Here is a 25,797-nt window from a genome sequence, read left to right as displayed (position 1 = left end):
CTACTATTAATTAATACTTACTATTTAATTAATCTACTATTAATTAAAAAACTGGAGAAATATTATATGTGATGACAATCATGTTAATTGTGTTTATATTATAATTAAAGGATGTATAGCCATGCATGTTAATGCATACACATTGGGTTGTTTCCATTCTCCCTAATTTTCGCGAGGAAGTCACTTCTCCCTAAAATTTCCCCCCAGGATGAGCCCTGTAAATGTACTGTTATGAGAATTAAGAATTAAAATGTTACCAGTGCCTGATGAAGCTGGTGCTGATGGACTGCCTGATTTCACACCTGTTACTGCCAACGATTCGAGCCTTGCCGCTACGGCCTCCAGACGACTGACCGCCTGATGCATTTGTTCTGCTGACATGACGTTTTCTTCTAGTTCACGCTGTGCACGTAATTGTCGAACTTTTCTTTGATGCTCTGCAAACTTTTCTTCGGTTGCCGAATATCTTTTGCTTATCTCTTCCTGCAAGTTAAAGTCATTTAGAGAGGAATTAGAAAAGAATTGTTCCCTACTACGATTTATTTCTTCACGTATGCTTAAAGAGCTAGTTACGCTCATTTGAGATGTATACCTCGGATTTTTCTTTTCCCCTATTTCTTCACTCTTTTGTGACATATAAGTAGGACTCTTTTTTATCTACCTTTTCTGAATCTTTTTCCTCCACTTTAGCTTTCTCCCCTGTTTCCCCTTCCCCAGTCTGGTTCTCAGTTTTCTTAACACTGCCATTTTGTTCGGGACTGGTTTTCAATTCCGACTCTGTCACTTCAGTAACAGTCACTTCAATAGGAGATTCAATATCATTAACATTATCTTTACCATCTTTATCCGTATCAACATGCGAATCTTTATTTCTCTCTTTATCAATCTCCTCCTCCACTGCTACGTCATACTCTCTCCTCTTTGGCTTACAGCAGAACATTTCTCTCTTTTTAAACCTTATTCCTTTTGCCGAAACACAAATTTTCTCGCTTTAATTGTTTATTATTAAAGCAGAGTGCTTTATATGAAATCTACTAGTTATTTTTTCATTGTTAGTAGCGAAAATTTTCCCGAATCCTGATATTTTCACTTACATACAATATATTACAACAGGTCATATACATATAATATATATGTTTAATCTAACTATCACCCTGTTAAAAAAAAATTCAAAATCAAATTTCATATATCTTTCCTCTCTTCAACAAAGTAAAGGATTCCTTCCTTTCTTTCCTACTTTTTTTTTGTGGAGTAACACTTTTGTAAAGAAAAAAAAAGAGAAAAAAATCCTTAGAATTCCAGCACCATATAGAATTTTAATTACATGTACAGCAATTTTAGTGTAGTGAAACAAACATCACACCTTATTGAGAGACTCTTATTAAAACAAAAAGGTTTCCTATGTTAGAAGTTAGATGACACTAGTTGTTTCCCCCCTTTTTACAGGTACTTGAAAAACAATATAAAAATATATGAGCCGCGTCATGACAAAACCAACATAGTCCGTTTGCGACCAGCATGGATCCAGACCAGCCTGCGCATTCGCGCAGTCTGATTAGGATCCATGCTGTTCGCGATCAGTTTCTCTACTTGTTATAGGGTTTGTAAGCGAACAGCATGGATCCTGATCAGACTGCACGGATGCGCAGGCTGGTCTGGATCCATGCTGGTCGCAAACCCATTATGTTGGTTTTGTCATGGCGCGGCTCATATAGTCTTTGTCAAACTTGCGTACTCAACAATACATAAAATTCCCTTTAGTAAACCATTCCCTACTATAATATTCTATTTTATTACTGTGAATCGCCATTAGGCTCAAATGACCTGCAGTTATATGTACATAGAAATACTGTTTCAAAAAGTTCAGAACAACACTCGTTTATATCCAAATATAAAATAAAGGGCATAGAACAGTCTTGCATCAACCTCTCAGTTTATGAAACATAACTATTTGGCACCCATCCTTTGCATCACCCAACCTTCCCCCCCCCCAATTTTTTTTTATTCATTCTTTGATTAACAAAATATATACCCATACATATATATTCATGTATTTATTTAGGATTAATATAATTTACTTCTTCTTATCACCAAACACAGACAATGACATTAAGATCACAAATTTGGGTGCCGATAAAATATCAAATTTCTTTATTAAAGGAACTCCACTGAGGTTTAAAACCATTTTAAATCATATAAAATTTGAATTTCTTACATAGACAAATGGGGACACTTAAAACCGAAAGATGTGCAAAGGATAAGTTTTATAAAAAATGTAATCAGAAAATATTGAAAAGCATATTTTTGGTCTGTCATTTTTCACATCTGGAAAAACGGAGTGAGCAAATGATCTAAAATTATGCGCATATGTTACTTATATAGACCTTTATCAAATGGAACATTAATCGCAAACAATTATTTCTAGTTCCGTCATGTCAAAAAACCCTTTAAATTGCTGGAGACAACAATGTTGTCTGTATAATTTTAGCTAGGCAAATCTGTACACCAATGCAATCTGAGCAAGACAGACTCTTTACGTTAATTTTTTTTAAAATTTTGAATGTTGATTAAAAGTGCCTGTCATAACCAATGGATAGTTCCGAGACTCGAATGCAGGCCATATCTACAAATTTTACACATTTTAACATTATAACCACAAACCGTAACCATGAACAAGCCCCTTTAAAGATCATTATTTCATAATCGTAACCATTGGCAACAGATTTGTAACATATTTTTGGTACATGTTGCTAGTCTATAAAATAAGCACCGATGTGAATATAATTTACTTATTTCTTATCTCAGGTAGTAAATACACACCCATTTACAAGATCAATACATGAGTAATAATGTGTTTACCTGGAGAAAATACTATACCAAACTAATAGGCCTGTTTGGCTTTATAACTACTTATCTTTTATAAATATATGTTTTACTACTTGTTCTTTTCAGCCAGACTTACCTCAAACAATAAACAAATGGATCTATTGTTAAACAATCTATGAAATGTTGTATTATATATATATACATATATATATACACTGTCTTAACCGGATGCCTAAGGTTTAAACAGTTATGTCGGTTTAGCATTAAGTCATTGCACAATTTGTGGCAGGAAGAAAAAGTAACATGTTATATTTCATTGTTATAAAATGAAATATTTTGATAATCATGTAACATAGATAGTAAGATAATTTAGTTGATGCATTTTACGAAATCCTCATTTTTTATTTTACCTATATTGGTTATTTTTAATGAAATATATTATAAGTTAACTGTACCCCACCCTTTCAAAATACCTAGTTTATGGATGTCTTTTATCTGTTAAACCCTTAAAGCAACATGCCTCCAGATTCATTCAGGAAAATTTTGAAATGTATTTGAAAATAAAACATTGCTAATATAATAAAGAATGTAATTTACAAATTGTATAATTATGACACTTAATTATGACCCATATAAATTACCAAAATATGTCAAAAATATGCAAAAACAGTAGAAATATGGTGATAAATTCGACAAAATCAGTCATTAATCGCACACAACATGTAAATTTTTACTGGAATCTTAAATCATTTTACTTTTCTTAAAATCTTAGTACATTTTTCTCATGCTTGATATTAAATTTTTTTATTGAAATATTTTGGTTCATCTGGAGGCATGCAGCTTTAAAAGCTAAAATACAATTTCAAACTATGCACACAATAAAATTTGTGTTTAACCACTGAAGACCACAAAAACTAAAGTGTGTATAAAACGCTTGTGTGTTATTTATATACATCTAATGATCTGACATCGCTCAAAGCTAATTTACTTAATTCAGATAAATTATCAACCATGATAAAGTACTTGATTTTCAATATCAAAATGCTGTAAAACAGGCAAGTATGAAAGTGAATTAAGTGTATCTCAAAGTATCTCAAGTGTATAACTTAACAAGCTAAACTTATTACGACAAGACATATCGATTTAAATACATCATTTTAGTGTTTACTACTTTCTTATATGAAGGTCAAGGTTACTCGATATATATCCTAGAGTAACCTGCACATCTCACTTCCTGTTAACAATATCTATCCAGTGATGTTTAACAGATAACATTTACACCTTTTCTCTAAACCACGTTTAACACAATTCACGTATATTTACGAAACATTAACACACTTTTTCCTTTTTCACATCCAAAACAAAATATCCTTCATATTTCTTTCAAATAAACAGCACACGAAAAAAACTATGTTACAACTCCCTTCACTGATAAGACTCATGTAGTATCCGAAAAATATTTTATCCCAGCTTGCGAATATAAAAATGTTGTTAATTCATCCCACACATGTGCACAATAGGTAGACGTACTGGCCTTATCAGCTTCTAGGCTGGGTATATATGGTTATAATCTATTAACCAGCAAGCGTTCATGCTTTACTTGCTAAAATTACATCTCCAACACCCATCTTTGATTAATGCGTATTTCATAACTGATATCGATGATGGAGAAATTATTATCTTAAAGGTAAAGAGATACCAGGTGAGTTTTTTTATTTTGTGCCTACTTTAAGCAGTCACTAATTAAAAACAAACACTGTTCCGTTAATTACAGTGTGTTCTAACTTTCTCCAGGTATGAATCTTATATCCATAGTTCTCATTTTTTTTATATAAATATGAAAAAAAGAAAAGCAATTCATAAATAGGAAATTATCATGTTTATTAACAAGTATTGATTTATATAAACAATGGTGTTGTTGTTTTTTTTTGTTGTTGACATTTATATCAATTGGCGGTTTTGACCTTTTAAATTATGTAAAAGTTACTTTAGCTTGAACTTAATTAAATTATGTAATGAAATCCTCAAAATCTTTTCTTTCGAATTCAGTATTCCTTTCATAAAGATAACTAAGCTTTCCATTCATAATGATAACTAAACGCTGCCTAAGAAATATATTTTTTTCAATCCTCTACACTACACAGGCCACTCTAATGGATACAGTGCTGTACTATCATAATCTACTATCAAATATACATGTATCTAAATCTGTTTACCCAAGGATGAAAAATAAGATAAGATTAACTGATAATTATTCGAGATTAGCCTTACCCTTCACATGCTTCAAGGCACAGTATGTCTAAGACAGAAATGTATGAAAAGTTCATTCTTTTAAGGCCCATTGGTTTAAACGTATTTATTTAAGCTTGATCACAAAACAAGTTCTTGCAACTTATATTAATCACTTTCCAACCCAAACTCCGTGGATGGAGAGGCAGACACCTTAACCACTAGGCCACAACTCCCCTTAAAGGCCCATTATGCAACAGAAACATATGAAAATTTAATTCTTTAACAGCACGGTTTGCCTCATTTATTAAAAGCATATTATGCCTCAGAAATGTATAAAAAATTTCATTCTTAAAGGCACATTATACCTCAAAAACAAATAAACATTTCATTCCTTAAAAGCCCATTATGCCTCAGAAACGTATAAAAATTTCATTCTTTAAAGACCCATTAGTCCTCAGAAACGTTTTAAAAAAACTCATTCTTTTTTTAAGGCCCATAATGACTCTAATAAAATATAAATTTCATTCTTAAAAGGCACATTATGACTCAAAAATAAATAAATTACATTCTTTAAAGGCCCATCATACCTCAGATATGTAAACATTTCATTTTTTAGAAAAGACAAACATGAGTTTTATAATGTTTGAATAATGTTAAATAGCATGTTAGATGTTTTCCACCAGGAGAAAGTAGTGCTGAATGTGAATTGTTTGTCATAAAAGTAGTAAAAATATAAACAAAGTAGTATTTTGACTTCCATACAAAATACTAAATCACTGTAAGTGGACCAATTGTCATATAGTAACAGAATCAAAGACTATTTAGGCAAAATGAGTTTTTTTGTTTTTTAAACTTTAACAGGACATTAAAAATCAAAAGCTTTTGGGAAATATAAAAATTAGCATTATTGAGGCTTTATGGGCCTTTAATGAATAAAATGAATTTCCCCAGCTTTGAATTTGGAACAGTCCATAAATACTTAATATGCACTATATTTAACAGATTTCAATAATTATCCAAAAACAAAAATTGAGCTACAGGGCCATCCTTAAAAAAATGTTTGTTTGCAGTAACCCGACCCAGAATTTTCAAGGTGGGTAGGTAGGTCGATTTTTTTTTTTTTAATTGAACTGTACTCCCAAATATACATGGAACTTCAAAATGCTGGACAATATATGCTTTGATAATCTGGTAACAATTAATAAATTGATAACTGAATTCTGATTTAATAAGACCTACATTTTATTTCTTCTATTAACCTTTAAAAGAACGAAAACAAAGCACAAGGCATAATTTTCTGATTAAAAAAAAATAATTTTTTTATCCAGACCATGAAAAATAATTTTGAGTAGGGGCAAATTTTGTGAGTCGGTCGCGTTACTGCAAACAAACATTTTTTTAAGGATGGCCCAAACATTAGAGCCTGGACAGCCAGCAAGGAAGTGCCGGTTGGCCTGGATACAGTTATACTGGTGGAAAAATTATCACTTTCAGCAGGAACAGGGCCAGCTGCCATATGATGCACTGAACAAATTAACTGCTTTTTTTTAAGTGTGTGTGTGGGGAAGGGGGGGGGGGTTGTTTACTATGCACTGGCACAGTATAGGTCATATGTGAACTTTCCTGCTTTACTGGCGTGGTGGACTGGTGGCAGAAGACCAATGATGTATACTGCATTATTTCAGGCACAAACAGGCACCTGAGTAGAACCACCTCATTCCGTAAGCTAGCTGGATAGCTGCCTTTTATGAAAGAATCTAAACTCTGTAGAGATTCGAACCCACAGTGGTAAGGGGCAAGTGGTTTTAAGTCAATCACCTTAAAAGACCTACATCAAATGGTACACAAATTGTACACAAAGAGGACTATTTTTTTTCATATGGTGACCTATATTTGATAATTTTCCTTGATTTTAATTTCTGTTTGCACTTTGTTCATTAGACAATATTTTACTCTTTTGATACATTTTAAAATTTCCATGAAAATTAGCATGAATCTAGAGGTATGCTGCTCTAAGTAAATTTTCTTACAGATATAGGTAAACTTGTTGCATACCAAGCTTATTTCAAGTTCTGCTGATCCAGAAAATTATATTTATATATATACAACTGTACAGGTAGCCATGTTCAGACAACTTAAAACACTGCCGAAATAACCCATCATAATAGAACGGTATGTTAACAGTCAAAATATATATATTTAAGCAGTAATTTGTTTGAAGTGGCTACAAGAAACTCTTCAAACAGCCGGAAAATTTGCCAAATTGTATAAGAAATCAAGCATTTGCAGCAGTACAGAATGATGTAACTTTTTCTTTCAATGCATTAGAATTTTGATAATTTGGCAATGAACACTACAAATGATAGCATACTTAACCCTTTACCACATATATACGCGAAACAACGCATTTTCGACCCCCCCCTTTTTTGGGCCTCAAATAGTAAAAAAATGTCCTATTTGGGCCCCAAACATAAGTTTTCGTTTGAGAAATGTTGCTAATAAATTGAGCACTTTTTCGGCGCCGCCCCCCATCCAAAAGATTCATCAGGGGGTTGTCAGAAGGGGGATGTGGCCCCTTCTGTTAGGGGGGGTTTGAAGGGGGCGGAGTCCCCCTCATCGCCAAGAAAATTTTGGACTTTTGAGAGGCTAAAAATAACCCCAGGTCGATCATAATGTAACGTGTAATCAACGCTGAAAAGCCTTTGACTCTATCTCAATCCCTTGAGAAGTTGCAGCACTTTGAAATAAATTTTGATGGAAAAAATCGCGGCAAAATAGTGATTTTTGCAATTTTGAGATTTTCCCTCGTTGCCATGGTAACAGGAAATTTAAGACTGAGCATGTCGTTACAAAGGCAATGGTCCAGTCAACATTTGTGCCAAGTTTGATTAGTATTGAAGCATTTTTCATAGTTTCATAGCAGTTTGAACTTGTAACAGGAGGCTTTTCAGTGAAAACGGCTATTTTTCACAATATGCTCATCGGGGAAAGGGTTAACTAAAAAAAATATAAATGTTACAAAACAACAATTTTTCACCAAAATTAGGTGAAAGACCACATGTTAACACGGAAAAACTAGTTTTTAGGTGATTCCAAAGTTTTTCATCATTTTTTGTTAACCCTTTACCACATATATATGCGAAACAACGCATTTTCGACCCCCCCCCCTTTTTTGGGCCTCAAATAGTAAAAAAAATGTCCTATTTGGGCCCCAAACATAAGTTTTCGTTTGAGAAATGTTGCTAAAAAAATTGAGCACTTTTTCGGCGCCGCCCCCCATCCAAAAGATACATCAGGGGGTTGCCAGAAGGGGGATGTGGCCCCTTCTGTTAGGGGGGTTTGAAGGGGGGCGGAGTCCCCCTCATCGCCAAGAAAATTTTGGACTTATGAGAGGCTAAAAATGACCCCAGGTCGATCATAATGTAACGTTTAACCAACGCTGAAAAGCCTTTGACTCTATCTCAATCCCTTGAGAAGTTGCAGCACTTTGAAATAAATTTTGATGGAAAAAATCGAGGCAAAATAGTGATTTTTGGCAATTTTGAGATGTCCCCTCGTTGCCATGGTAACAGGAAATTTAAGACTGAGCATGTCGTTACAAAGGCAATGGTCCAGTCAACATTTGTGCCAAGTTTGATTAGTATTGAAGCATTTTTCATAGTTTCATAGCAGTTTGAACTTGTAACAGGAGGCTTTTCAGTGAAAACGGCCATTTTTCACAATATGCTCATGGGGGAAAGGGTTAACTAAAAAAATTATAAATGTTACAAAACAACAATTTTTCACCAAAATTAGGTGAAAGACCACATGTTAACATGGAAAAACTAGTTTTTAGGTGATTCCAAAGTTTTTCATCATTTTTTGTTAACCCTTTACCACATATATACGCGAAACAACGCACTTTCGACCCCCCCCCTTTTTTGGGCCTCAAATAGGAAAAAAATGTCCTATTTGGGCCCCAAACATAAGTTTTCGTTTGAGAAATGTTGCTAAAAAAATTGAGCACTTTTTCGGCGCCGCCCCCCATCCAAAAGATACATCAGGGGGTTGTCAGAAGGGGGATGTGGCCCCTTCTGTTAGGGGGGTTTGAAGGGGGCGGAGTCCCCCTCATCGCCAAGAAAATTTTGGACTTTTGAGAGGCTAAAAATGACCCCAGGTCGATCATAATGTAACGTGTAACCAACGCTGAAAAGCCTTTGACTCTATCTCAATCCCTTGAGAAGTTGCAGCACTTTGAAATAAATTTTGATGGAAAAAATCGAGGCAAAATAGTGATTTTTGGCAATTTTGAGATGTCCCCTCGTTGCCATGGTAACAGGAAATTTAAGACTGAGCATGTCGTTACAAAGGCAATGGTCCAGTCAACATTTGTGCCAAGTTTGATTAGTATTGAAGCATTTTTCATAGTTTCATAGCAGTTTGAACTTGTAACAGGAGGCTTTTCAGTGAAAACGGCCATTTTTCACAATATGCTCATGGGGGAAAGGGTTAAGCAAAAAAAAATTTTTTTTAAACATGTACAAAATGTTTTTTTTAAAAAAATCAGTTATCGCTCTATCAACCCCCCATTTCCATGTAAGCTATCACTCCGCCCAACCCACAATGATTTTTCTCACTTAATTGAGAAGAGGCCTTAGCCTGCCCTCTTGATTCTGGGAAGTGAAAAAGCTGGTTTAAGTTTAAATTTTTGGCAAAACTGCATGATTTTAAAGAAAATTTCAATTGGAAAGAGGCCTTTTTTCGGAGTCTGTTATATAAGTAGGAAAATCACTGCCTAGAATTATATGGAAGACTTACAAAACAAGAAAGCAATTTTGCCTGAGAATATGCACCAGAGATCCAATGCTAACAAGATTGCATTTGAGAAAAATGCTATGCCACCGCATTAATACAACACTAAATAGTAGTGTAGGAACAGATTTTCTTTGTTTCTATACAATTTTGAAGATTGTCATAATGCATAGATCCCTGACCTATCTAATTCTTATTATCAGATTAGTGGTTAAATCTGTTGTTAACTCAATAAAAGATCTGAGTAGGAATATATCAATGCACTTGAGTCTAGTGAATTTGGTGGTGAAGGTCATATTTCACACAGCCTAAATTTCATGACTACATCAAAGGACAACATAGTAAGACACTTTGTCAAAATCTAGGTCAGCTGAAATCAAAGTTCACTTAACATCTTAATCTGTACACATGGTTCAAATTTCATAGCTGTACATCAAAGGACAAGAAAGTAGGTCACGTCATCAAAATCTAGTTCACCTGATATCAAAGTTCAATTCTACAACTAAAACTGTGCACATGGTCAAAATTTCATTGCTGTACATTAAAGGACAAGAAAGTAGGTCACTGTCCCCTTGGGCAAGGCAAAATTTTGGACCCAAGGGTTTAATTCAAAACAATCTTGATACAGGTCCACCAAACAACATTTCAAGTCAAATATCTAAGCTGTAGTTTTCTCCTATTCAGAAAAGATTTGTTTTATTTTCTGTTTTTACTATGTGAACATAATGAGAATCACTGCCCCTGGGCAGGGCCAATTTTAACACTAGGGGCATAATTAAAACAACTTTAGTAGAGAACCCATCGAATATATTGTAGAGCAAACATCAAAGCTCTATGCCTTGTACCTTCAGACAAAAATATTTCTTTTTTTTTTTTACTATATGTACATAGTAAAAATCAATGACTCCTGGGGGTGGGGCCAATTTGACCCCAGGGCTATAATGTGTACAATCTTGCTAGAGGTTCACTTACATAATGTTTCATGCAAAATATCTTAACTCTAGCCTTTGTAAATTTAGAGAAGGTGATTTTTTAAGTTTTTACTATATACATAATTATAAGGAAAACCTATGGCCCATGGGGCGGGGCTAATTTTGACACAAGAGGCAAAATTTGAACAACTTTGGTAGAGTACCTATAGATGATATCATTTAACAAATATTCAAGCTCTAAGCCTTGTACCTTCAGACAATAAGATTTTTTGATTTTTTACTATATGTATATATTGAAAATCAATGACCCCGGGGCAGGGGCAATTTTGTCCCCAGGGCTTTAATTTGAACAATCTTGCTAGAAGTTCACTTCACAATGTTTCATGCAAAATATCTAACCTCTAGCATTTGCTAGAAGAAATTTTTTTACTATAAAGTTTTTTCTATATACATATAAGGAAAACCAATGACCCCAGGGGCAGGGCCGATTTTGACCCCAGGGCTATAATTTGAACAATCTGAGTAGAGGTCTACCAGACAATGCCTTATGCAAAATATCTAAGCTCTAGGCCTTTTGGGTCTTTACAAGAAGGTATTTTAAGTTTTTACTATATGTACATATAGTGAAAATAATGACCCCCGGGGCGGAGCTGATTTTGACCCCAGGGCTATAATTTGAACAATCTTGGTAGGTCTATCAGACAATGCCTTATGCAAAATATCTAAGCTCTAGGCCTTTTGGGTCTTTACAAGAAGTTATTTTAAGTTTTTTACTATATGTACATATAGTGAAAATCAATGACCCCCGGGCGGGCCGATTTTGACCCCAGGGTTATTATTTGAATAATCTTGGTAGAGGTCTATCAGACAATGCCTTATGCAAAATATCTAAGCTCTAGGCCTTTTGGGTCTTTACAAGAAGTTATTTTAAAGTTTTTACTATATGTACATATAGTGAAAATCAATGACCCCGGGGCGGGGCCGATTTTAACCCCAGGGTTATAATTTGAACAATCTTGGTAGAGGTCTACCAGACAATGCCTTATGCAAAATATCTAAGCTCTAGGCCTTTTGGGTCTTTACAAGAAGATTTTTTTAATTTATTCTTATAATTCCTTTTGGTTGCCATGGCAACCAGATTTCTGCATGGAATGAAATTCTTTGAACAACTTTGGAAGCCCTTCACCCAAGGATCAATCCTGCCAAGTTTGGTTGAAATTGGACAAGTGGTTTTTCACAAGAAGATTTTTTAAGTTCACTATAAAATCTATATAACACACACACACACACACACACACACACACACACACACACACACACAAACAAACACACAGGTGAATCGCTATATGCCACCGCATCGCAGATGCTGCGGTGGCATAAAAAGATCATAATTCTTCAATGCAAAAATAGGTCTTGTTTGTTTGTTTCATTGGTTTTTACATCACACCAATACAGTATAGGTCATATAGTGACGTACCAGCTTTACTGGTAGAGGAAGACATCAGGTGTCCTTCCCAGCATTATTTCAATAACGAACATTATGTCAGTGCCCTTGGCAACATGTAAATTACCTTCTTTGTTCACTTCACTAGAGCGTTTGTAAAAATCGATAATTTTGGTTAATTATTTTAATGTCTGTGAATTATGAAAACTGGACCAAAACATATACAAAAGCAGGTGTCCATGTCTAACACCAAGCTGTTGTTACATAATGAACACATTTCATAGCAGTGGTGACAAAAATGGTTACGAGAAAGTCTTACAAAGGACATTTATAAACAGGACCCAACATATTTGTATGAACAGAACATATATTTTACTAGATATGAAAGTGAATTATATACAAGAAATAAGGAGTATATATCAATATATATTGTCGTGTTGGTGTATCCCTGGTATTTGTCATCCAATATCGATGCTTTGAAAGCTCTACACTTCACTATATTTTACTTTTAAATGCATTTTCAAAATTTTCAAGAAAATTAGCATGAAATCTAGAGGCATGCTGCTTTAGGTTCAAGGTATACTAGTTTCACACAACAAGACTGAAAGGTATTTTCCTATAAACATATAAGCTTATATACTGTATTAGCTAAGTCACTCCTATGGTGGGAGGGCATAATTTACAAAAATGTACATAACTTTTGTAGCAAACCACAAAGTGCTGCCATATCAGATTGATAGGCATATTTTTTTGGCCTGTCTCAGTGTCTGTCTGTTAAATTGTTTGCAGTCACAACCTTTTTTTTTATCTCCTTCTGGTTGGGTTTTATGTTGCACCAACACAGTATACCAAGTCATTTGGCAACTTTGCAGCTTAACTGGTGTTGGAAGACCTCAGGTGCCCCTCTATACATTATATCTGCCGAGTAGAACCACTAACGTTCTGCAAGCTAGCTGGATAGCTTTCTCACATGAAGAAATACGTTGGCACTGCACAAACCTCTGGCTTTGAGATGCATGCCACTTGTGAATTATTAATTTTGGACAAAGTGTAAATCCATGTTTTCATATTGCTGTCCTCTGTAATGGGACATTTCTCACAAAAGAAACACTATTACCCGGGACATTGAACAATAAGACAAACAACTGGAGATAAGGGCTGTGTTAATTTTTCATAAACATCTAGGGCATGTACTGCCATTTTGAATTGCTGACTGTTGTGAAACAGTGAAAGTGCATTTATATCTAAAGTCATATGTCAACAGACAAAAGATTTAACATAAGTTAACCTTTCGATTCGAAATGTTGCAGTTCTTTACATGGTTTTAGGAGGATTTATCAACATAACTCTTGATAATATTGGCATTAATAGCCATATGAAGTGCAGGCCCCAAGGCTGAATGGACTGCCAGTGTTTTTTTTCACCAATATATTCAGCGAAATTCGGCCCCATTCCCCCCTCAAAATAGTATGTTTTTTCCCCCCTCAAAGCCTAAATTTCCCCCTATATGGCAGCCCGAATTTGCCTGCAATAAATATCTTTTTTTTTTTTTGCAACTAACTGCCGAAAAATGTTTTATTTAATGCCTGTAAGAGTTACTGTTAAGCAAGGTTGTTTACAAATCGTTCTCTGGTAGGTAAGGGGAGCTACTCCCGGCGTCCCAACAAGTTTAACATGCGACGCATCAATATTTTAGATCCGTATATTAAGAAAAAGAGACGTATTTTAAACTTGTGTTGCAAGAGTTGCTCCCCTTTTCCACCGCAACGAAAACAATATAAAGTAAGTAAACAAATAAAATTTCCCCTCCTATTGCATTTTCCCCCTTCAAGGGGCACCGACCCCCTTCCCCCAAAAGTGAAAACAAGAGCACCGCTAGGCGGAGCATTATATGCCCGAAAGTGATTTTTTTTTTTTTTAGTAAAGATGAAGAATTTGTAAGACATGGGAGTTAAATAAAGTATTAACTCCTTCCCAAAACAATCATCCTTTGAAGTTTCAATATCGTGGTCCAAATGGAACTTATGTTATGCCCCGGAAACTGTTTTCAGTTTTAAGGTCATAGTGACCTTGACTTTTGACCTTGTGACCCCAAAATCAATAGGAGTCTTCTACCTTATATGGACAATCATCCTATGAAGTTTGAATACTGTGGGCCAAATTGAACTTAAGTTATGCTAAAGAAACTGTTTTCAATTTCTAAGTAATAGTGACCTTGACCTTTGACCTTGTGACCCCAAAATCAATAGGGGTCTTCAACCCAATATGGACAATCATCCTATGAAGTTTGAACACTGTGGGCCAAATGGAACTTAAGTTATGCTCCGGAAACTGTTTTCAGTTTTAAGGTCATAGTGACCTTGACCTTTGACCTTGTGACCCCAAAATCAATAGGGGTCTTCTACCCAATATGGACAATCATCCTGTGAAGTTTGAACACTGTGGGCCAAATGGAACTTAAGTTATGCTCCGGAAACTGTTTTCAGTTTTAAGGTCATAGTGACCTTGACCTTTGACCTTGTGACCCCAAAATCAATAGGGGTCTTCTTCCCAATACGGACAATCATCCTATGAAGTTTGAACACTGTGGGCCAAATGGAACTTAAGTTATGCTCCGTAAACTGTTTTCAGTTTTAAGGTCATAGTGACCTTGACCTTTGACCTTGTGACCCCAAAATCAATAGGGGTCTTCTACCCAATATGGACAATCATCCTGTGAAGTTTGAACACTGTGGGCCAAATGGAACTTAAGTTATGCTCCGGAAACTGTTTTCAGTTTTAAGGTCATAGTGACCTTGACCTTTGACCTTGTGACCCCAAAATCAATAGGGGTCTTCTACCCAATATGGACAATCATCCTATGAAGTTTGAACACTGTGGGCCAAATGGAACTTAAGTTATGCTCCGGAAACCAAATTAACGCTAACGGACGTACGGACGGACGTACGGACGGACGGACGACGGGGCATATAAAAAAACTCGACTGCGGAAGCATTACCCAAGGGACTTTATCAATTTATTGTGGGTTTTATAAACATAATTAATACACGATATGCATTGTATATTAATACACTATCCCAACACTGTGCCGATTCCCTGTGGTCTATTCCATGATATAGCCTTGTTACTAGCCTACATGTAAAGGGGTTAACATCTTAAAATAAACTGAATGGTTTCTTCCTTATCTTATGCAGGATTACATACACATGTACATTGTGTATAAAAAGAAATACTACTTGAATTAAACTTCCTCAGTAAGGCATCAGGAAGGAAGAGCATTGTAAATGGCATTCTATGCCTGGGGCATATCTCTGAACAATGATATAGTCAAAGAGTCCATACTTTGAAGCCTTGAAGACAGCTGCCAATTTCATGACTCATTCATTCTTTACATTACACAAAATATTCATTTCCTACTTCAAAATGTCATTTTGTTTGCATGTAAGAGTGAATACGTTTTTCTGAAAGAATTACTTGATTACAGTAACAGTAACATCTATTAAAAGAAATAAACAAAAATATTTGTGTTAGCATTAGTTATTTAATGCCGTATAACAATACATTAGTTATTATAGGAGAATACAATGTTATTACCGGTAAAACGCCTCACTTCCGCATTTGTTCACGACCGGAAACAGTATTCCGACCCACAATGCATCACAAATAACCGATGGTAAAACCCGTAATGAATCCGTAATTCCGTGCAACAAAGTTAAAGAATGTTTATTATATACCAAAAACAGGCAAACTTCAGAATTCATAATGTGTTGGAGGCTTTTTTAATAAGCAAGAAACAAGAAGGGGTTCTTAGAACATGGGTCGAAAGCTTTACTGGCATCAGTTATGATCAGATTGCTTTTTAAGTAATTTTAATATGACTTATTTTTGATTGCACGTAAACTTATGTTTAAGCTCATTTTTTAAAATAGGATATTTAAGGACCGTATATCTAATTGTATATCTTATGGCAGATCCTTTGAAAAATCTAATTTTAAGTGTCTATTCTCAGCTTTGATCCTGGCAAATAATTTCATTTATTATTGTTATCTTTTTTCTTCTTTTTTTCCTTTTTAGGTTAAAGACTCATAATGCCTCAGACATGTTATCAATTTTATTTCTTAAACTCTTTCTATTTTTGGTATCTTATTACAGTTTCAAAAAAAACTGGTTGATCGCAAATTAACATTTTGCTGCTTTTTGGCTTGCAGCCTCTTGGCATTTGATATAATTATAGCCGCTAACTGCGCTAAGTATTCTGAATGGATGTCATAATACTACTTTGTTTACATTTTGCTATCTTTGTGACAAATTACTGCACGTTCAGCTCCAATTACATCCGTTGTTTAACAGTTGTTAAATGCTCTGAATTCACTATCAAAGCATTAGTGAATAAATGTTTGACATTTCTTAAGAATAAAAAAAAGAATTTATGAGGCATAATGTGCTTACAGTACACATATATAATTGTAGATCTACCGTACAAAGGCAAACTTTTGCTGGTACAACATTTCGATGTTCATTTGAATAATCATGGAAGAGTGCCTATATAGGTATTTAAACTATTTGAACACTCCAAGCCCATTTTAGGATTGATTAAGATAATCATGGAAGAGTGTCTGTAGGTATTTAAACTATTTGAACACTTCAAGCCCATTTTATGATTACATGAATATAACTGGGTATAGTTGCATACGGTTACCTTTTCTATTTCTGATAGCATAGTTTTGTGATGACAAATTTCGGAGTGAAAAAACAATGTATGTTTCGGAGAAATTGTATAAAAATGAAATATAAAAAGAACAATTCTTTTATTGTTATAATCCCGTTGAACGAGGATATTTTACCTTACACCTTAGTTTTCATAAATTTTCACCTAAATTGTAAGTATATCCTCATTAATGATGGACTGCAATACAATTTAAATATTATTTTGCCCGAAACACTCAACTGGATGCAACTGGATATAACATCTCCAATATTCGAAATCCCCGCCATTTGAAAAAGAAACGGCTGTTTGAAAATATAACCCGAGCCGTAAGGCGATGGTTATATTGTAAACAACCCTTTATATACGGCCATATAACCTGTCAAGAATCTTTATAACTAATAATATACACGTCACGCTTATCCAATGAAAAATGACGTTACAAACGTACAATATTATAAAATTAATTAATTAACACTCGTTACTGAATTCCGCTTCTCCAAATCCCTCCAGAGGCGTGCACGTCGCGGAGAAGGCACACGGCAGGTCAAGGTCAAGTCATCTCAAGTACCAGAGGTGATTTTGGTTGGGACCTGTCGTGACTAACTCTGGAGGGTGGCGCTAACAAGAGCCGTTTTATTGTCAACCGCCTGGTTTGCAAGCCGTCACGGAAACTTGATGCTTTTCCAGTATTTTGTCTTTCCTCCATTCGAACGAAGTACAGGACTTTTAGGAAGATCGGCATGAAAAAGACCGTCCCGATGAGACTTCTGTAGAAGGTGGACCGGCATGGACGCTGAATGATCCTCGGAAACATATGGAATTTCCGGCGCCGAGCTAAAATAAACTTAATTGAAGAAGAACTGAATTCCGTGGTTCAAATATTTGATAAAAATCATTCGTTCGAATAACCACGGTATGGGGCCGTGCAAGGGAAATATAAAATCAAATTCGGGTCAAATTAGTGTATTATGAGAACGTGACGGAGATTGCCGAGTTGATATACGATTGGTCTTATGAGCTAAAAAATCGATTTTTTTTCTTGCGTGTGATTATAATTTTCGATTTTGTTACGGTTTTATATCCGGTGTATGGTTCCATACCGTGATAACGTTCGTACATGTACTGTTGCGGTAATATTATTGATATTTTTTATCTGTTTGTTAATAATGTTGAGCTAGCAAGTATTTTCGAAATGAAATACACATTTTATAGAAATAAGCAACTCTTAAAATTTGAAATATCATCATCATCGTCATCATCATCATCATCAGAAGCATCAGATGCATTATTACCATCATCATCAGAAACATCACCATCATCATCACTACCACTATTATCATCATCACTATCATCAATATCATCATCATCATCATCACCATCATCATCATCATCATCGTCGTCGTCGTCATCATCATCATCATCATCATCGCAATTATCATCATCGTCATCATCAAATGCAGCATCGTTATCATCATCAGAACTATCATCATTATCATCATCATCATCAGATGCATTATTACCATCATCATCAGAAACATCACCATCATCATCACTACCACTATTATCATCATCACTATCATCAATATCATCATCATCATCATCACCACCATCATCATCATCGTCGTCGTCATCATCATTATCATCATCATCATCGCAATTATTCATCATCGGTCATCATCAAATTTGCAGCATTTTTATCATCATCATTCACTTGATCAAACCTCAATTGTCACCACTATTATTCATAAATGAATCATCATTGAATATCTCATTCATTCATTATCATTCATCACATCCCTATCATTCAATAATCCCACCTCATTCTCGATTCAGAATTATCTTTTGTGATTTTCAACATGCTGATTTTACACTTTAATCATTAAAAACTAACCGATATTAAAATAATTAATTGGCTTAAAATATAACCTGTTAAAATGTGTTTTGTATCATTTTTATATAAAACCTTTTTTTTCAAATACCCCCAACATTCGAAATATCCACACACGAATTTTATAATTTGAATGAATAATCTTCGCATTTTATCACTGCATTATTTCTTCAAACAAAGGGACCGTTTATAGTTTACAATTAAACACAGATGTTGAAGACAATTTGTAGTTTAAAAGATAAGTTTTTGGGCACGTAGATTGTTTGAAATAATGTCATTGATTTTTGTATAGATTTTTGTTAATGTTTTTATGATAAAAGGTAATGACATATATTATTTTTATATATCGAGGTGAGACATGGGGATATGCTGTTATAAGAAGCAAAGTAAATGCCGGCAGGGGTAATAATATTAAAGCCTTGAAATATGGGGATATGCTATAAATGCGGTAACATGAACGGCTTGAAACATGGGGATATGCTATTAAATGCGGTTACATGAACGGCTTTAATCATGGGGATATGCTATTAAATGCGGTAACATGAACGGCTTTAATCATGGAGATATGCTATTAAATGCGGTTAAATGAACGGCTTTAATCATGGGGATATGCTATTAAATGCGGTTACATGAACAGCTTTAATCATAGGGATATGCTATTAAATGCGGTTACATGAACGGCTTTAATCATGGGGATATGCTATTAAATGTGGTAACAAGAATGACTTGAAACATGGGGATATGCTATAGAATGCGGTTACAAGAACGTGGATATGCTATTAAATGTGGTTACAAGAACGGTTTGAAACATGGGGATGTGTTATTAAATACAGTTTCAAGTACGGGTAATTTGGGGAATAAATTATGATGTTATCCTACATGAACCGACTCATCATGTTTTTCTTTTCTCATTCAGAAACAGTTTTAAATCCATCATGATTCTTCATAGGGAATATGATCAGCAAACAGCTCTGTCAAATAATGATAGCGGGGTATGTTGGGGGTGGAAAGGGGTAGTTTTTCAGCCATAGAATCTTTTGCAATAGGTTTATAGCCTCGCCCTTGCCATCTCTTTTGGATCAACATTTAAATGCTTCTCAGTAGCAAGAAAATACGGAAACTGACGAAAATTGTCGACATTACACGAACTATTGATTGACGTAAAATATTTAGAACATTTAATTTTTTAACATATTCATACTTGTCAAAATATGACATATGGGTGCTTAATGTCCGTGTTACACTTTTTAAAGAAATTTCAACTGCGTTAGCACGGAAATCCAAAGTCTTTCGTGAAGGCGTTGTCATGGCGATCAAAGCGGTACAACTGAGCCTCCGCGGCGTTTCCATTGAGTTCTTAGGGCGTTTCTGGTTGCGATTGTCTGCGTTCACACGACGAATCCACTGCGTTCTCAGCGATTTCACACTGCACTTTTTTCAGCGCTCAAACTGTATTAGCGCAAAATTAAACGCAACATAGCGTCATAGAGAACGTCGTATAATCTCCGTTAGAACGTCACAGATAACCTCAGCGTTCACACGGTGACACTTCTGCGCTTTTGCGGCAATTCTTATGCTATTTTAGGAGATTTTACAGCGCCGCTTGGGAATCCCTGCGCTCTTATCAGAACGATGAGTGACGGGCACTGACGTCCGGCGTTCAAAACAATGCCATTGCGATGATGCGGCGGTGCCACAGTGATGCTTGACATTCTCGTCGCGGCGTTCTGAATTTGTTTTCAAATCCCTGATGTGACAAGAGTTAAAGTTAGAGTTTAACTGTCTATTGACACAACGTAAGAATAAAAGTACATGTAACCGTTGGTTTAGAATTCTGATATACGGGCCTCGTTTACTGCTTGAAATTTGAATCTTCGATATCGGATATACTTGACTCTTGACATAATAACATACAAAACCGCTCGTATTTTTAATTAAGTCAGTGTATATAATAAAAACAAAGTGCTCAATAAAAAGGATTTAATAAACTTATTCGAAAAACAGCTTCATCATCATTTTCAAAAGTTTATGCATCGCATCTGTTAACGTGTTGTATGGCAATACATGTGAAAATGCTAACTAATTATCAGAATTAGATTTTACCGGGATAATTTGTATCAACGGAATTTTCATATTGACGAGTGAACGAGTGATTTAAGTGTAATTTGTACTTTTAAGAATATTTTAAGATAAGTAATGTTCGGGCATGATGGAATTTAGTATTCATTAAGGTTAAGAGGTACTGGATCAAATTTTACCAACATGAACAGTGTTTAAAGCGAGAGACATCGAGTCCCCAGTTGTTAAAGCAGCCGATAAAACAGTACTCTTTGAATGACTTTACTAAACGGTGTGAATAGTGATCAACTGATACGGGCTTAAAAGCAAATATTTAAATGAAACCTTTAAAGATTACGATATTTTTCTCCAGTATTTTACGACTTTCAAATAAATATGAGTCGCAATATACTAAAATATAGACCTCCTGCGTCTCCAAATAAGCCACCGTCGGCGCCGGAGAGAATGCTTCCGAAAGGGCAGCCGGTGCCCTTGAATATTAACTTTTTAGTACAAGGCAATACGATTCAAAGAACTCAAAGTGAACAGTGTGATTCAAACAAAAACACGTCGTCTGCTGGAACTACTCGTGTTACTAAAAATAGACCTTCTTCGGCACATGTTGATAAGCACGTGCTTAAATCAATGTCACGGTCACCAAGTGTTGATAGCTCTTTCTACAATAAATTTGAAAGACTAGACAGAGACCAAATAATTGGGGACACCGCGTATAAGGAAAAGGGCGGCCGTGTTAAAAGTGCCGGATGTTTAAGACACGTGCCTCAACGACCTAGTTTTTCGAAACCGCGAAAGAGATCAAAAAGTGTAAGTTCTATTTCTCGGAAATGTCCACAAAAAGATAACAGCAATGATGCCATGAAACCCGTGCCGAGTAGTGGAAGCTTTTTCGAAATGGCTATTTCTTTTGATGATGAAACACAACAAAACACATTATCAAATGCAGTTCGGCAAGTAAGTCCGCGGACTTTAGGGATTGAGAAAAACACTGCACATACTACCAGACGTCGGCCGCGCTCTGGAAGAAAACCTAGGGAAAGAAGTTTATCAAGCAAGCGCAGTGACGGAAGTGATAGTCACTCGGTTGGAACAATCAGCAGGTGTTCAAGTGCTAGTTCGAGACATGAAAGACCTTTCCGGAAAGATCGCTCGCGCAAGAGCCGAAGCAGAACAAGAAGATCGACCCCAAGGGTATCCGATCATGGAAATAGTTCGAAGAAAAGTAGTCCGGAGCGGAAATCCAATTCAACAAGGTTTGTAAGTTCAACTAAAGACATCAATAGGAGGAAAGTTATTAAAAGTGACCATTCAAAACATAAACTGCTTATTAAAAAATTAAACGATATGCCAACACCATCATGTTTCGAGACTTTTGAAACAACTGAGCGCAAAGGAGATTTTGCGTATCACTACACGCCGTCACCTCTCAGGAGAAGTCAGGACGAAAAAAGTAGGACCTCAAAAAGGAAAGAAAAGGGACACTCGGCTATAGAGGCCGTTAAAAAAGCAAATAATGCTAAAGAAACGTTGAAAGAAATGAAAGAAATCGATCGAATTATGTTCCCCGAAGAAAGACGGTATAGCTCATCAAAATTGCCAAAATTAAAAATGATGGTGGCCCCTACGGCAATGCCACTTGCGACATTGGTTCGAGACACTAGTGCTAAAATGCTGATGGCAAATCACTATGATTCGAAACGGACTTTTTAAACTTTTTTTTTGATAGTTATTTTTTTTTATATTTTGAATATGTATCTATGCTGTTGACTTTGTTGAATGCATGCTAGAAAAATAATGAATTATCAAGTCATTTGATGTGTAGTTCAATATTGCATCCATCGTTTTGAATACCTTCTGTCATTGAGCATTATTGGTGTACTAGAAGTAAATTGAAGTACATGTACCATTTAAATGCAATATAGTGGAAGCCTGGTAGTTAGTCAGTCAAGCTCGTCTGAAAGATATATGATCATTTATTTTGGCAGCAACACTTAATTTTTTCTCCATGATGCATATAATAGATATAATACCGGTAGTCTCATTTAAATTTATAGGTCACCTTTTGGTATAGATAATAACCTTTAAGGACCAGAATGGTGACATGTCCGGGGTCCATACTCTCAGTGCCTGAAAGGGCGGACGGACACTCATTAAGCCTTCAATACGATACGATACGATGCAATACAAAACAAAACAAAACAGTACAGTACAGAACAGAACAGTGCCGTGCCGCGCCGCGCCGCGCTGCGCCGCACCACCCCATACCATACCATTCATGTCTGTTAGTCGGTCCACAGCTTGCTAATGCAAAAGATCATTATGAATTTGACGCTATTATAGTCAGCATAAAGGGGACGTTGCCATTATTTCTGGGACTAATGTGTCCAATGTGATAGTAAAGATGTAAGTGTGGCTGGATTGGGGTATTATACCAATGGGTCTATGACATTGATATTTCAATGAAGCAGTATTACAAAGTTGCACATGCACATACCGACGCGCATGTTTCTTACACAAAATTGAAGATTTCACTAAAAAAGTTGTTTTGACTTTTCAAAACCCCTTTTTAGAGGCTTGGGACGTTTTTTATTTATCAGTTTTCTATTATGTGAAAACCCAGCTGAAATTTTTTAAAAATTATATTTATTGCAAAGGGATAATTTTCGTTAAATTCCCATCTAAAAGATTTGTAAATTTTTGTTAAAAATTTAAAAGGGGTCATTTTAGCCAAAAATTTTCTTTAATTTTCAGGAAATTTTTTGCCAGGGCTTAAAGGAACAAACCGTCCCGGGTTTGCACAATAAAGAAGAACGTTTTGGGCTATTTAGTCCCTTTTTGATTCCTTTGGAAATTTCAGGTTTAATTTTCGTTTTTTGATTTATCCCCGCAAATTTTTTACTTTCATCTCTTTTTTTGGCATTACAAAATTTAATTTAGTTCCTTGCGAAAGTGAAGGCAACTGTAGTACTGGAATACTGCTTGACAGTCTTCCCAGGAACGATGCGGTAGCTTAACTGTTCTCTGGTTAATTCAATGTAGATTACCGCCGTGATTTGGAAGGTAAACTACCACCACCACCACCGTTTCTTAACGGCATCATTTAATGCTTCGTGGAATTTTGAATTTAAACTTAAAACTTTAAACTTAAGAATATTTATGCATGTTCGAGAGGCGTATTAAACGTATCGAACCTTGAACTTTGTACTTATAAAAATCGTGAATGTGAAAAAGTGATACACTGACCCTCAGAGTATATGTTCTGAATACTGAACCTTCCATGTTTTTAAAATCGTGACATGTAATATCCCATATAAAATGTCTTATCACCTCTTGTACGCTCTTTTAAGATTGCGGTGTCCGTATTTATTCAAACATGCGCCTATCTCCAGTGCATTGTTTAACGGAATACTCGAACGACGCACGTTAATATTGAAAATGAAGACTTTGATAGCATTTTGCTTGATTGCTTTTGCAGGTAAATATTGGTTATTTTACTTGTTGCTTTTGCAGGTAAATATTGGTTATTTTACTTTTTGCACTGTGAATTAGATATAATTCGTTAACTATTTTGATAAGAGGGAGACAAAAAGGATTGGAACACCAAACTAAATACCTTATTCCGGTATCTACCGGACAAAGGTCTTAATTGATTAAATGCAAAAATCTTGCCTCTTCACCCAACGGAATGAACTTTAAAATGTCTTATTCATCTTTTCAAGATAATGAATTAAAAGTGTAAGAATAAAACGAAAAACGATATTTGTCTATTTTGTGATCATGATTTCTGCAAGCGTCTAGAGGTACTGCTCCAGTCCTGTAATGAGTTAAAACCTATTCAACAGTATCCCAAGTTACATCTTTTAATTTATAAAGTCATACACTATACTACAACGGTAGATGCATTATCTACCTTGATAATGTACTTGACTCCGAGTAAATCAACACAATATGTCATTTCTTTTTACAGTTTTGATTAAAATACAAAGAAAAATTAAAGTTCAAAGGAAAATTAAAGAAATTTCAATGAAATTTATTTTCAGTGATTTAACTTACAATGATTGCGATCTTACTATATCCATGAGGCCATATCGTAACCTAAGTGCAGCAACAGGTCCTATTAAATTATATAAGGATTTTACCCGTTACTGCACAAAGATGACGATTTTAACCATATATATGTAATAAAAGTTCAAAGGGTAAATTAAAGAAATTACAATAAAATAAATTGTTTGTGGGTGATTCAACTTACAACTCCTGCGATTTTACCACAAAATCATGAGACTAGTAACCAAAAACCTTATTAGTAGCTACAATGAGTGAATAAAATATGATAATTTACGGAAACTATTATGAAAACTTTCCTAATGATAAATCAGTTTCAGGTCAATTTTGCCTAACAAAATAATTTTTTCTTAAGATACAGACAAACATTCTACCAACTACAGACAGTCTATTAATATACCTTTTTTAATTACATGACTTCCTGTGTGTTTCTATGTAAAATAACTATTAAACTAAGAAGTATTGTTGTTAATCTTCTTCTTTTTTAGATTAAGCGCCAACTCATGTCACAAGCTATACCAGTTCAAACTTTGCTTTATTTACTGCGTTTATTACATGCATGATTAATTATTTCACACTTTACAAAATGTAACCAATAAACCTTCAAGCAATTGCATCACGTGATGTTCCAACAGAAATCATTTTTGGATCCAATCTAATTTATCCTCGTTTTCATTTCCAGAGTCCAAAAACATTCATATCAAATCCATATTACAAAACTCTGTTACAACTTCGTTTTCATTTTCAGAGTCCAAAAGGTTCATATTAATTAAATACCATACCCCAAATAGTCTCCTTTTATTTTTTTAGATATCAAACCCATATCGTACTCCATCTA

The 25,797-nt window shown here is 35.0% G+C and overlaps 2 protein-coding genes across 2 annotated transcripts; one reads left to right on the top strand and one right to left on the bottom strand.

The window, feature by feature from the left end:
- Window positions 1-490: 490 nt before the first annotated feature.
- LOC132738702 (uncharacterized) lies at window positions 491-5,245 on the bottom strand. The gene is made up of 2 exons (XM_060726296.1): window positions 3,998-5,245; window positions 491-1,154 (listed from the first exon to the last, which is right to left on the bottom strand). The coding sequence occupies exon 2, from the start codon at window positions 938-940 to the stop codon at window positions 620-622; it is 321 nt and encodes a 106-aa protein (XP_060582279.1). The 5' UTR covers window positions 941-1,154; window positions 3,998-5,245; the 3' UTR covers window positions 491-619.
- A 16,030-nt stretch (window positions 5,246-21,275) lies between these two features.
- LOC132738694 (uncharacterized) lies at window positions 21,276-22,607 on the top strand. Its single transcript, XM_060726284.1, has one exon. The coding sequence runs from the start codon at window positions 21,276-21,278 to the stop codon at window positions 22,605-22,607; it is 1,332 nt and encodes a 443-aa protein (XP_060582267.1).
- The last annotated feature ends 3,190 nt before the right edge of the window (window positions 22,608-25,797 follow it).

The sequence above is a fragment of the Ruditapes philippinarum genome, unplaced genomic scaffold (assembly GCF_026571515.1).
Source record: "Ruditapes philippinarum isolate M1 unplaced genomic scaffold, ASM2657151v2 ctg11828_1_1_1_1, whole genome shotgun sequence".
Lineage (NCBI taxonomy): Eukaryota > Metazoa > Mollusca > Bivalvia > Venerida > Veneridae > Ruditapes > Ruditapes philippinarum.
Note: the sequence above shows the minus strand (reverse complement) of the source record. Positions and strands in the feature narration are given on the sequence as shown.